The 13,362-nt window shown below is 39.9% G+C and overlaps 1 protein-coding gene across 4 annotated transcripts in view; it reads right to left on the reverse strand.

Moving 5' to 3' along the window:
* Nucleotides 1–318: 318 nt before the first annotated feature.
* ZEB1 (zinc finger E-box binding homeobox 1) overlaps nt 319–13,362 on the reverse strand; it is a 199,725-nt gene continuing 186,681 nt past the window's right edge. For all 4 annotated transcript variants that reach the window (XM_057731302.1, XM_057731301.1, XM_057731304.1 and 1 more), the window contains exons 7-9: nt 4,991–6,801; nt 2,990–3,170; nt 319–2,864 (exon numbers count right to left, since the gene is read on the reverse strand). In XM_057731302.1, the coding sequence (XP_057587285.1) occupies nt 2,248–2,864; nt 2,990–3,170; nt 4,991–6,801 (2,609 nt within the window). In that variant the 3' untranslated portion in view covers nt 319–2,247. The remainder of the gene's footprint in view (nt 2,865–2,989; nt 3,171–4,990; nt 6,802–13,362) is intronic.

Here is a 13,362-nt window from a genome sequence, read left to right on the forward strand (position 1 = left end):
GGAAGGTACAGGGGCTGTGGGAGCCCAGAGGACAGGCACCTAAACCCAGGCTCCCTTAAGAGTGCGAGGCCACAGGATTGGGAGCGAGGGGGCAAGAGTTTCGGGGAGAGGAAGTCAGCTCCGAGGAGGCTGGTAGTTGTCACTTCTGACCTTCCCAGGAACACCTAGCCGCAGGGAAATTCATGACTTAGTGGGGAATGTCTATACCATTTAGTTTACCCAAACTCAGCACAAGATAAACCAAGCGCAGGATGACAGTGGAACACCCCATTTCAGAGTTTTTCAAAGAAAAATCTTGATTAAAAGAATGACAGCAAGTCAGGCTTGTTGATGCATTTTATTGTGAGATGGGGGGAGTCTGGTAAAAAACTAGAAAATGACCATGGTGTAACAAGGAACTTAAAAATGAAGAGTCAGATTTGTAACTTACATACATGAATACAGGAACAAATTGGCACAAAATGTTAAACGTTGTTCCCAACACTGTTTATATCAGGTTATCCTAATTTGGCTTCCTAAGGAAATGAGAGGTTTATGGTTAGACTCATCTCTTAGTCACACCGCAGAGCATCATGCTATTAGTCAGTCACACAGTGAGTTTCAAAATTTAAGAGTTTTATATTAAAAACTGGGTAAAGGTAAAATGACTTGATTGTAGTTGTAAAACTAATACATTCCCATTTAAATTCTGTTCTACAGTCCAAGGCAAGTATAAATGTTAACATAACACTGTTAAATCAAATCTCAATGCAAGAGAACCAATTGCATCTCTACTTTAAATCTTATCAACTTTCCAAATTTTCATACTAAAATATATTATTGTATTAATACAAACTACAGTATTATACACTACACTGTGTAATAAATAAAGAAATATAAAAATAAGACACATAAATATAAAAGTTTTCTAAAACTAAAAGTACATATGTCAGTAAGAAGGGTATTAATACTGCCAGGTTTGAAGACATACAGTACAAAAATGTTGCACAGATCTATAAACTAAAAGAAATAAAATAATACTGATAGGTAAAAATCAGCTAATGTTGTTAATAAACTGGGTCCATAATAACTAACATTTGGAAACAGTTATGAGCCGAATAACAATGGCAGGTCCATGTCTGAAATGCACGCACATGGATAAAAGCAGATTAGAAAATGTCCCTTTCATTTCTGTAGAGAAATTCTGAAAGTCAATTCACGCAAAATGAATACTGAGGAATTAAAGGGTGAAACGTCCCAGTGTTTGGCTTCTCTGACAGAGTCAGTGGTTTTAAATTTTGTTTTGGAATTTCGATACAAGAAACAGATCAACAAATGCTAGTTATTGTAGGCCACGCACAAACGGAGGCTGGTCAGAGCCTTGAAAATACTGATAAATGGCACTTACAGCACACAGGTCTTGCTTAAGGCCAAAGGAGACACACAGCTTCATATCACATCCTTCATATTGGTTTACCACGTACTCAAACACAATCACGAACACTGATTCTGACGACTCTGCTGTCCTCCCCAGTATCAACACTGTTAGTCCCTGCAATCAGAACTCAACGGCAATCTTTTCAACTCCATTTTAAATCACATGAGTAAGAAACTTCAGCTCTTCTATCAGCTGCTTTCTTAAGGCTAACGATACACTTTAAATGAGAATACGCTCTACTATGACATCTAAATATTAGAAATTCCTACCTTCTAGATTGAATTTAGAAAAGGTAGTTAGCACGGTTGGGGACTGCATTATACTTCTTCGTGAAGGGAATTTTGTAGTGCAGAAGTTCTCACATTTTAAAAAACATAATAAAATACTGAAGCGGATTTAGCATATGTTTACCAATAAAAAATTATAAAATTTCTCCCAATTGTACAGCTTAAGAATAAACCAACATAAGAGTGATAACACTGATAAAGCGAAGCAATGCCACATGCCCACCTAAGTCATCAGTTTCCTTTCACCTGGTACATCTTTGCTTTCCGAGTCATTAAGTTTTCTAATCTGCTTCATGTTACAGACTTGTTCCTAACTTTGAAAAATGAATGAAAAATTACTAGGTCTGAGGTTCAGGCACACCCGGATTTTTTTTTGTGTGGTTTTTTTTTTTTTTTTGTATTTTGTATTTTTTTAAATTTTTACTTTACACAGTAGTGAACAGAAATCACAGTATACAGGTTACTGTGTTTCCATGAAAAGCATGTATAATATAGAACAAACTTCATTACCAATTAGAATTTTCTTTCTTTCTAGAAAAACTATTAGGCTTCATTTGTCTTCTCTTCAGACACCTGCTTGCTGCCCTCACTGACTTTGTGTTCTAAGCTGCAGGCTTGGCTTCCAGCTCCTGCCCCCTCCCTCGCACCTTCAGTTTTTGCTCCTTCCCCCTCGTGCTCCTCTTCCTCCTCCTCCATCTCCTCCTCCTCTTCCTCCTCCTCCTCCACATCCTCCTCCATCTCCTCCTCCTCCTCCTCCCCTTGCGGTTCTCCACTTTCCTTTTCCTCCTGCAGGTCCTCCATCTCCCTCTCCTCCTCCTCCTCCTCCTCCTCCTTGTCGCTGTCCTCATCCTCCTCCCGCGTCGAGCTCTCCCTCTCGTCCGAGTCGCCCTGCGATGGGGACGTGCGGGCCCCCGCGTGGTGCTCGGGCGGGACCCCCGGGCCTGCGACCCCTGGCTCCGGCTCCCGCTCCTCGGCCTCCCTCTTGCAGTAGGAGTAGCGGTGGTTCATGTGCTGGGAGTACGAGCCCGAGTGGGAGAAGCGCTTCCCACACTTGTCGCACTGGTAGGGCTTCTCTCCGGAATGCAAGCGCATGTGCTCGATCAGGTGATGCTTGTGTTTAAATGCCTTTTTGCAGATGCCGCACTCGTGAGGTCTTTTACCTGAAAATCAGGGCACAGCTATGAAATAAAATGGCATTAGGCTGACAGGCTTTGGGGTGCTTCAGGTTATAGAAATGGTTATAAATTCATTTTTCCAAAACTGCCAGGTTCATTAATATACATACCTGTGTGTTCATATTTATGTCTCAACAGAGAGCTACTCTTTTGGAATATCTTATCACACAAATCACAAGCATACATTCCATTTTCTGTCTTCCGCATTTTCTTTTTGGGTGGCGTGGAATCAGAGTCGTTCTGATCTTCTACATTTGATACGCCTTCTGAGCTAGTGTCTTGCCTTTCATCCTAAGGAAAAAAAGGAGGAAAATTTCATTTAAAATTACAAGATAAACAAGAGACATAAATAAAAGCACAGGTTAAGGAACTACTTTGATTTATACTTTCAACAAATTGACCAAAGCAGGCTCCCAGCGAAGGGTTGGGTGACAGGTGGAGGCTGACACAGACAAAAATGAGGGGGCACTACAGTCACAGCCGCAGCAAAAACCTAGGGTCACTGGAAAGAAAGGAGGCTAAAAAGAAAGAATATAAAACACAGCAGTAACACAAGTTACTTAGTTCCATATGAATCATTCATTTATGAGAAATTTTTAACTTACAAGTTTGCTAAATAATCACGAATTTCTAACTGCATTGCTTACCTTCATTTTTTCATTCTGGGTTTCACTAAGCAAAAATTAAGATTCTGTTTTTTTAAAAGTGGTCTTTAAATTGTATCTTCCCGAACCTGAGAGTTTTGTGAACTAAACTCCATTGTCTCCTTGAAAAGAATACTCTATCACTTTTCTAAGGAGCAACGTGGAAAAACCATGCAGGAGGGTCTGTATTTTCAAACAAGAATACCTGCTAGAGAGTGAATCTTTAGAGTTTGGGGTTAGGGTTTGGGAGAAAACTTTGGGCCTCCTGTAGGGTAGAATAACTCTTCAGGGAGCCTGTAGTAGGATTGGGCCCCTAAGATCCTGTGTCTTTCCTGAAGTCTTCCATCCTAAACTCACAAGTTTTCTACAAGTTCAAAGATTTTCCACATTCCTTACAGCTCTGTAAGGCAGGAGAGGTGCCAATATTTTTCTGCCATTTGTGAGCTGCTGATGGTGCTAAAGGGACTCTATTTTCAGTGTTATCTGATCTAGTTGGATGATTAACTGAAGTGTTTGTGATTCCCTGTTTATTATTCAAAGGTGTGAATAGTGTTTTATACACCCAAAATTTAGATTTAGGGAAAAATTTAGCCACATGAAAACTTTTTCAAGAGTCATCACAATTATGGGAAGCCCAATGGTAGTAATACTTAAGGGGAAAAAAGCAGCAAAACACAGTTGAACAGAATGCTGTAATTATTTTAGCAGATATTTGGAAAAAAAGGTTAAATTTATCTCTAGTATTCATTTGATTCAATCAGAAATTGATGGAAAAAAACAGATATCAAGGTAAGTGACACAGAAAAAGCCCAGACAGTGAGACACACAACCACCACCCAAAGTGGCTCTATCTGCATATCATGGATTTGGGGGCGTTAAAGAGGAAAATGCAAACATAGATTCACAACTGTATTTCCTCATATATTATTATGACTGAACGTTAGGTTTACAGCTTATAAAGCTACCAGGAAATTCACTAGACGGATTCTTTATATACTTAACTTTTGTTAGTGTTAACACATAAAAAGTGATATCTAAGTTTGCCTGCTGTGAAATGTCTGTGAACAGATTTTCATTTACTAATGATCATAATCAAGGCAGAAACTTGAATTATGAGTTTTGGGAACCTAATGCTAAAAACAGAGGTCCGATTAGCGAGCACTCCCATTTTACGTTCCTCTTCCGTCTCTAGTTTCAAACAGTCAGTCTTTAGCCGAGACTCACTGACCCTTTCCTCAGCAGAATAACACTTAAAACTGCAGTGGAAAAGTACACCCTGGATTAGTCAACAAGTGGAGACAGGAGGCCTCAGCAGCAGAGGTACACATTCATCTATCTCTTTCCTTTCAAAAATGACAGCTTAACTAGCTGCTTGGCTCTCTCGTGACTGATTTTTATTAGAAAAGTTCACTGAAATAAGGCATACTAGCACTTGACCAGTAGGTCGAGGGTGGGAGCTTTTATTACCTGATTTCCGTTGGGCTGGACAACCTTCAAGGGTGCTTCCTGGACCACGGGGCTGACTGCGGTCGAGTAGGTGTACGCGACCTGGGGGATCAGGATGGTCTGCTTGTTGGCCGCCAGCGCTCGCAAGCACGGAACGCTGTTCTGGTCAGCGATGGCCACGATCGTGGGTAACTGGGCAGTGACTGTAGGTATAGCAATATTTATGGGGTTGGCACTTGGTGGGATTACATTTACAACTGGTTCTGAGTCTGTAACACAACTGTCCTTTTGTGGCTCCTTTTTTGCACAAGACAAGTTCAAGGGTTCTTCCTGGACAGAATAAACACTGTTCTGGTAAACACTAGTGATAGTTGACCTTTCCAATAACTCTCCCTGTTGCTTTGGTAGTGAAAGATCAAGAGGTTCGACTTGTGGCTCTTCCTGTGCCCCTTCTGCCGGGTATGAGTAACCCTGTGCGTTTCTGGAGGAGGAGAGGTTGAGGGGGGATGGGGAGGACGCGCTGCTTCTGGAACCGTTGACAGCTGAGCCCACCGGTAACACAGGAGAGTCAGTTATCTTCACAGGACTCTGGAGATTTCTTGTGCTGTCCTGGGATTCATCTGCATTTGTGGGTTGAGGCTGATCATCGTTTTTCGCAGGGACGCTGGCTTTGCCAGGTTCAGGAGAAGATGGTTCAGAAGCCTGCACTGAAACCTGTCCAGCCTGCATCTTTTCAAACCACTTTTTCACTACATCCAGTGGTAGGTTCACTGAGTCAGCAATTTTTGAGAGCTCTTCCGCACTTGGCTGTGCATTCAAAGCATAGTACGCCTTCAGAAGAGACAAGAGGTTCTTTAAAGGTGGCTGACTGGGTGACAAGCTGCCATCTCCGGACCCCGACGGAGCAGAGGCCTCGGGCATGGCAGCCTCTGGTGCGGGGGGTGCAGGGGGCTGGGCGGGCTGCTTCAGGTCATAGTGCTTTAGCTCCGGAAGTGCGCTGATGTCCCCTGGACAGTCATCACACAGGAGGCAAGTGCTGTCATTCCCCCCTCCTTCAAAGCTTTTGTCCTTCTCAGATTTAACAGTAAGATCTTCTGGTAACTTCTCACTTTTGCAACTGTTGGTGGGGACCGGATTTTCTTTTTTTAAATTCTGAGGAACAACTTGCAGTTGGCTAGGTTGTTCAAGACTGTAGTTAATGATGATTTTGGTTGTTCCATCTTGATCAACCAGAGGAAGACTGATGGCTGAGATCACCGAATGGCCACCTTGCTGGATGGATGAAGCACTGATTGTTTCTTGTTCTTTGGATGCAAGACTGGCTTGATTATTCTCCAAAACCTGCCGGATTACATTACCATCTACTGCCACTTTAAGTACATTCTGAATATCACTTAGATTGATACTGATGGGGGACACCAAACCCACCGTTGGCAGAACAACGGCCTGCACCACACCCTGAGGAGAACTGGTTGCCTGCAAGGGGCCACCACCACTGAAAACCCCATTCTGCAGAGGGGTTGAACAGTTGATTCCTGAAGCAACCACTATGGGTTTGAACTCGTAATCCACAGGTTCAGTTTTGATTTGGTTTACGGAAAGTTGTTCTTGGAGGGGCTTGTTCTCTATCTTCTGCCGTATCTGTGGTCGCGTGGGGCTGCCTGGGGAGGCTGAGAGCGATGGTGAGGAACACTGCGAGGTCTTGAGCCCTGTTCTCGGTCGCCCGTTCACAGGCATCAGGCTGATACATTTCTTACTGCTTATGTGTGAGCTGTAGGAACCAGAATGGGAAAAACGTTTCTTGCAGTTTGGGCATTCATATGGCTTCTCTCCTAAACAACAACAAAAAATTACATTTGTAAATTTTTACAAATCCACATTTTCCCTGAAACAAGCAGTATCAATTTAAAAAGGGGTTACCATGTATGTCTGTGATATAATTTTACTTAGAATCATCACTTTAAGTTCAAAACCTCCATAAATGTCACAAACACCAGTAAAACGTCAGTCTGAACTATGTGCTAACCAGTAAGAGAATCTCCTCAGCAGATGTGTATAATATTCCTGCTAACTTTCAGAAGTTCAAATCATTCTCCAATACCAAAACATTACACTCAACCCCTTCAAGCAATTTTTTTCTTATCTTGTCTCACCAACCTATGTAATTTTCTATATTTTATTCTACTTAACCATCTGTAGGAGGAATTAATATTAGAGGAAAGAAAAGTAAATCTCACATAAGGCTTAACATGTACGAACGCCTGTCCTTAACTATATGAGTCATGTGAGTATCTATCCTTCCTGTATCCATACATTTACCTGAAAAGATCTTTTTCAATGTGAAGAAATCTTTAAATACAAGGTATTGTTGTAAGCCTTGGCTTATTAAACTGGCATGTATGTACTTCTGGATGTCTAAGGCAGTGTTCCACTGGGTATGGAAAGCATCTTGGAGTTTCAGTTTTAGTGCCAGTGGTTATGATAATTTAAAACATTTTTTTTATTTTAAAACACAGATCATACTATGTTGCACAAATGCAACATCTACGTGAAATGTTAGGAAAAAAACAAACAAGCTTCCTGCTTGCAATGGCCTCCTTTGAGTTGCTTCAAGGGTACAAGGCATTTATTCTTCTTGGCCAATAGGGATACTTTGACAGAAAATTTTGAGATGCACTGAGTTAAATGCAATATTTTCATACAACCTAATTTTTTAATTTTAGCTTTAATTTATAGTTATAGTTCATCAATTTATAATTTAAAGGTTACCGACGCCCAGTTTCAGGGAGGTAGCAAACTCCGGGTCTCGTGTGCCGTTTACTCTCCTGCATCTGTTACAGTGCAGGTCACAGAGATGCTCTTTAAAACCTTTTTTGGATGAACGAATGGCTAATTGTAAACTTATGAAATGTGGTGATGCTGATTATCTACTCAGGAGCAAAATAAAACTCTATCTCCCCCATTCTTTTTAATAATTAAAAGAAAAACAGCAAGAAAGTCAATGTAAGCTCCACTAGTAACGTAACTTCAATGTTGTAAAGTTTGAAACAAGTAAATTATATTTTCTCAGAAATTTATTTCTAAGAAAGCAGAACTGGAAGGAATCTAGTAAGCCTTCTCTACAGCCCCTTCTCAATGAAGAGTTCACTTTATATCATCCTTGACATTGGCTCATCCCTGCTTACCCTGCTTTATTAAAAGGAGGCTACTGCTGCTGGACAGCTCTGTGGAAGACAGTCTAGTCTGGCTCTGCTAAGGACCATGGACCTGGGTTCAGATTCTGGCTCTGTCACATACTACTGTCCTAACCTTTCCAAGCCTCAGTGTTTTGGTGCATAAATAACTGTAGGTACATCCTTGCTGCATTGTTGTAGCAGTTATCTGAGATGATACAATAAAACTCTGTGTGCTCTCAAGCAATGTTAGTGATTCCAGCAAAATAACGAGACAGAGGTTCAGCACTAAGCCACAGTCAGCTTGTTAGAATGCCTACTTCCCCATACTAGTTTGCTTCTGACGCCACATGGAATTGGTCTAACTTTTCTTCTACAAGCCAGTCTCTTGAATTGATGAAGAGCTGTCACGTGTATTCTTCAATTTCCCTTGTGTAGGTTAAACATATCCAGGTCTTTCAAACATTCCTAGTGGGACATGGTTTTCAGAACCCTTACCCGCTTGTTAACTCACCTCTGGAAATTCTCCAGTTTATCAATATCTTTCCAATGGGATGCCTGAAATATGATTCAATACTCAAAATGCATCAGATAAAAATTTCCAGTGGGGGTAAAACAAGGGATATGTCCTAGTATCACTCTTATTTTTAACATTCTTAATTATTTGATGACGTTTTTAGATGAGCTACATGCTTGTTCTCTTGCTCACTAGGAAAGTAAGCATCTGTAATACAGACTATTTCTATCTTTACACACATGAAAGTGGAAGAGTGCAGCGGGTACAGCATCAGAGCCCCTGCTTTGCCATGCCGCAGCTGAGTGACAGTGACACGCTAACTAAGCGCTCTGAACCCCCATTTTCCTCATCAGTGACAAAAGAGGAAACAGCAGCATTTACGTCACAGGGTTAATGTGAGAACCACGTGACATAACGCACGTAAATGACTAGAGTGTGGCTGTGCATACTTAAGTGTCCAGGAAGTGCTAGTTATCATTATTGTTATTGGGCATCACCCGGATATTTCACCATCGCTACACAGAAAGTGTGTAGGACCATTATAAAGCCGCAGTCACTAAGTCTGTTAGAAAAACCCTTGTTTCTAACTTTATAGCTTTATGGCTTGTAGCTGAAGTACATCACCCAACTTAGCCTAGGCTAGCGTGGTAACTACTAAGCCCTGCAGGTTATATCAGGATGTTGTCCTGCTCAAAGTAGATGTGCAGTGAACACTGACTTTTTTTAATGGCTGAGCTGGGTGTTTGACTGCACCTCCTATAAAAGTTTTCCAGGCTAAAACGACTACAAGGCTGTGGAACAAACTCAGGATCCCAGCCCAGGTGCAGGGGCTCTCTTGCACACCCTCTGTGTTCAGGTGTGGTGGCCTTTGCCTCACAGCTCAGTTCTCACCCACATGCAAAGTTCACATGACTGGGTGAACCCGTCTCTGCACAGGATTCATTTCATGGGTATCAGAAGAGAGCAACAGTCCGGGCGATTTTAGGGCATATATTCTGGGACCCCGACCCTCCATGCCTTTTAAAAACTCAGCCAAGGAAAAAAATTACCAAGGTCTCCTGAAGGATATGCAGTTCATTCATTATTAGACACTTTAAACTGTGCTTCCAAAACTATCTGTGGTGAAGGGTCATTTTTTTTTCATTAAAATTTTTCCCCAATCTCTTATGGACCAATATTGTATAAAATACAATGAAATTGTCAGAGACCTGTCTTGGTATAACAGTTTCCAAATGCTTACCCCCAGTTTTTGTATGTATCTGGGATGACACTGAGTAGCCCTGCTCGAAATCTCCCCTTGGAATAAACCAGACCATCAGGGAGCTGTAGGCTTGAACGGTATCCACCGGGCACCCTGCGGCAATGCTTTTTCTGAATTGCACTTTGGTGAAATATCCTGGCCTCTACTGAAGAATCTTATTTTAGAGAGAAAACACTATCAAATTCTCTGCTGTAGTATTTTAAGGCTATTTCTGAGGATGATATCAATTATACTTTTGTTCTTTCTTCTTAATGGTGCTTCACGGAACAACTTTCTCTATGGACTTATTAGTATCAGGAAGAGTTGTGCTTTTTCTGGCAACTGATTCTTTTTACTTACAGACACTCTGGATCTTGGTTACTAATTGTAGTTTTCTTACTTCCTAAACCTTAGGGTCTAATTTGTGGTCTCTCCTAGCACGTGCCAAGGAATTCACAGTATCCCTTTTTTCCCCCTCTGATGTTTACTTCATGCCTGTCTTACTTTCTTAACTGTTTTCCTTAGATGTTTAACAATTTTGTTTTGTTGTATTGCAGGTGTACAAGCCTCATATTAAATAATTTTAAGAATAAGAGACATAAATACATAATGAATGGGGAGCAAAGCACAGTGGGAGTGTGTGGTCCACGATGTGGCCTACATTTGCCTTATCTTTTAAAGCAGCAGCATACTGTTAGCTTATACAAAACTCTTGACCATCCAAACTCCTAAAGTTTCTCTGCAGGTACTACAGATACTAGCTCCCTACTTACTAATGATTGAGACTGATTTTTGAATATCAAAGGAGAATTTATGATTAAATATCAACTTCTTGTTTCTAGACTTATATTTTAATGTTTGGCATGATGTGTGCTTCCCAACTGCGTATCATCTACAGATCTGATAAATCTTCCTATATGACTTCAATAGAACCATATGACACTTATTTTGTATGTGACTCTTACTCTAAGCTATATTACTCCAATTTCAACATTAAAAAACTCCCTTGAATTAGCTATATCTCTATCAACAACTTCAAATCATTTCTGGTAAGAAGGGAGGTTATTAAAAATATATTAATGATGTAACACCTAGCCTTCCCAAACTATTTCAAGAAAATGCAGAATAAGGATTGCTTCTGAACTCATTCTACAAGGCCAGCATAATCCTGATAACAAAATCTGACAAAGACACTACAAAAAAGGAAATTGCAGTATCACAGATGAATAGAGATGCAAAACTCCTTAACAAAATATTAGTAAACCAAATCCAACAATACATTAAAAGGACCATGTATACCATGATCAGGCAGGATTTATCCCAGGGATGCAAGGATGGTTCAATATCCGTAAATCAATCAGTGTGATACACCACATTGACAAATTGAAGAGTAAAAACCATATGATCTCAACAGATTCAGAAAAAGCTTCTGATGAAATTTAATATCCATTTGTGATAAACTCTCAATGAAGTGGATACAGAGGGAACGTACCTCAACATAATAATGGCAATATATGACAAGTCCACAGCTAACGTCATACTCAATGGTGAAAAGCTGAAAGTATTTCCTCTAAGATCAGGAACAAGACAAGGCTACTTACTCTTGTCACTTTTATTCAACAAAGTATTGAAAGTCCTTGCCACAGCAGTCAAACAAGAAAAATAAATAAAAGAATCCAAACTGAAAAGAAACTTAAACTGTCACTGTTTGCAGATGACATGATACCATATGTAGAAAATCCTAAAGATGCCACTACAAAACTACTAGAGCTCATCAAGGAATTCTGTGAAGTTTCAGGATACAAAATTAATGTACACAAATCTGTTGAATTTCTATACACTAACAACAAACTATTGGAAAGAGGAATTAAGGAAACAATGCCCTTTATAGTTGCATCAAAAAGAATAAAATACCTAGGAATAAACCTACCTAAGGAGGGAAAAGACCTGTACTTGAAAACTATAACACACTGATGAAAGAAAGTGAGGACAACACAAACAGATGGAAAACACAAACAGATGGAAAGAGGTACCATGTCCATGAATTGGAAGACTGTACTACCCAAGGCAGTCTACAGATTCAATGTAATCCCTATCAAAATACCAAGGGCATTTTTCACAGAACTATAACAAGTAACTCTAAAATTTGTATGAATAGCTAAAACAATCTTGGGAAAGAAGAACAAATCTGGAGGTATATCACATGCCCCAATTTCAAACTATACTACAAAGATACAGTCATCAAAAAGCATGGTACTGGCACAAAAACAGACTCATAGACCAATGAAACAGAACAGAGATCCCAGAAATGAACTCACATGTATAAGGGCAATTAATCTATGACAAAGGAGGGAAGAAAATACAGTAGGGAAAAGATAGCCCCTTCAGTAAATGGTGCTGGGAAAACTGGACAGCTACACGCAAAAGAATCAAACTGGACTATTTTATCACACCATGCACAAAAATAAATTCAAAATGTATTAAGATTTAAATGTAAGACCTAAAACCATAAAACTTCCAGAAGAAAACATATGCAGTAAGCTCTTTGACATCAATCTTAGTAATATTTTTTTGGATATGTCTCCTCAGGAAAGGGAAACAAAAACAAAAATAAACAAATGGGACTACATCAAACCAAAAACCTTTTGTACAGAGAAGGAAACTATGAACAAAATGAAAAGGTCACCTACTGAATGGGAGAGGATATTTGCAAATGATATAACCAATAAGGGGTTAATATGCAAAATACACAATGAACTCATACAACTCAAAATCAAAAGAAAAAAACAACCGAATTAAAAATGGGCAGAGGATCTTAACAGACATTTATCCAAAAAAGACATATAGATGGCCAAGATGCACATGAAAAGATGCCCAACATCAGTAATCACCAGGGAAATGCAAATCAAAACCATAATGAGATATCACCATATACCTATCAGAATGGCCATTATAAAAAAGACAACAGATAGAAAGTATTGGCAAGGGTGTGGAGAAAAGGGAACCCTAGGCCACTGTTGGTGGGATTGTAAATTGGTGCAGCCACTATGGAGAACAGTATGGAGACTTTTCAACAAATTAAAAATAGAACTACCTTACAATCCAGAAATTCTGGTTTTGGGTATTTATACGAAGAAAACAAAAGCACTAATCAGAAAAGATATATGCGCCCTTATGTTCGATGAAGCATTATTTACAATAGCCAAGATAAAGTAGCAACCTAAGTGCCTATCAATAGATGAATGGATAAAGAAGATGTGGTACATATATACAATGGAATATTACTCAGCCACAAAAAGGAATGAAATTTGGACATTTGGATGGAACTACAGGTTCCATCATTATGCTAAGTGAAAGAAGTCAGACAAAAACAAATACTGTATGATGTCACTTATATGTGGAGTCTAAAAAATGAGCAAACATAAAACAAATAAACAGGTGGTGGTCAGAGGGGAGAGGGGTG

The sequence above is a fragment of the Hippopotamus amphibius genome, chromosome 4 (assembly GCF_030028045.1).
Source record: "Hippopotamus amphibius kiboko isolate mHipAmp2 chromosome 4, mHipAmp2.hap2, whole genome shotgun sequence".
Lineage (NCBI taxonomy): Eukaryota > Metazoa > Chordata > Mammalia > Artiodactyla > Hippopotamidae > Hippopotamus > Hippopotamus amphibius.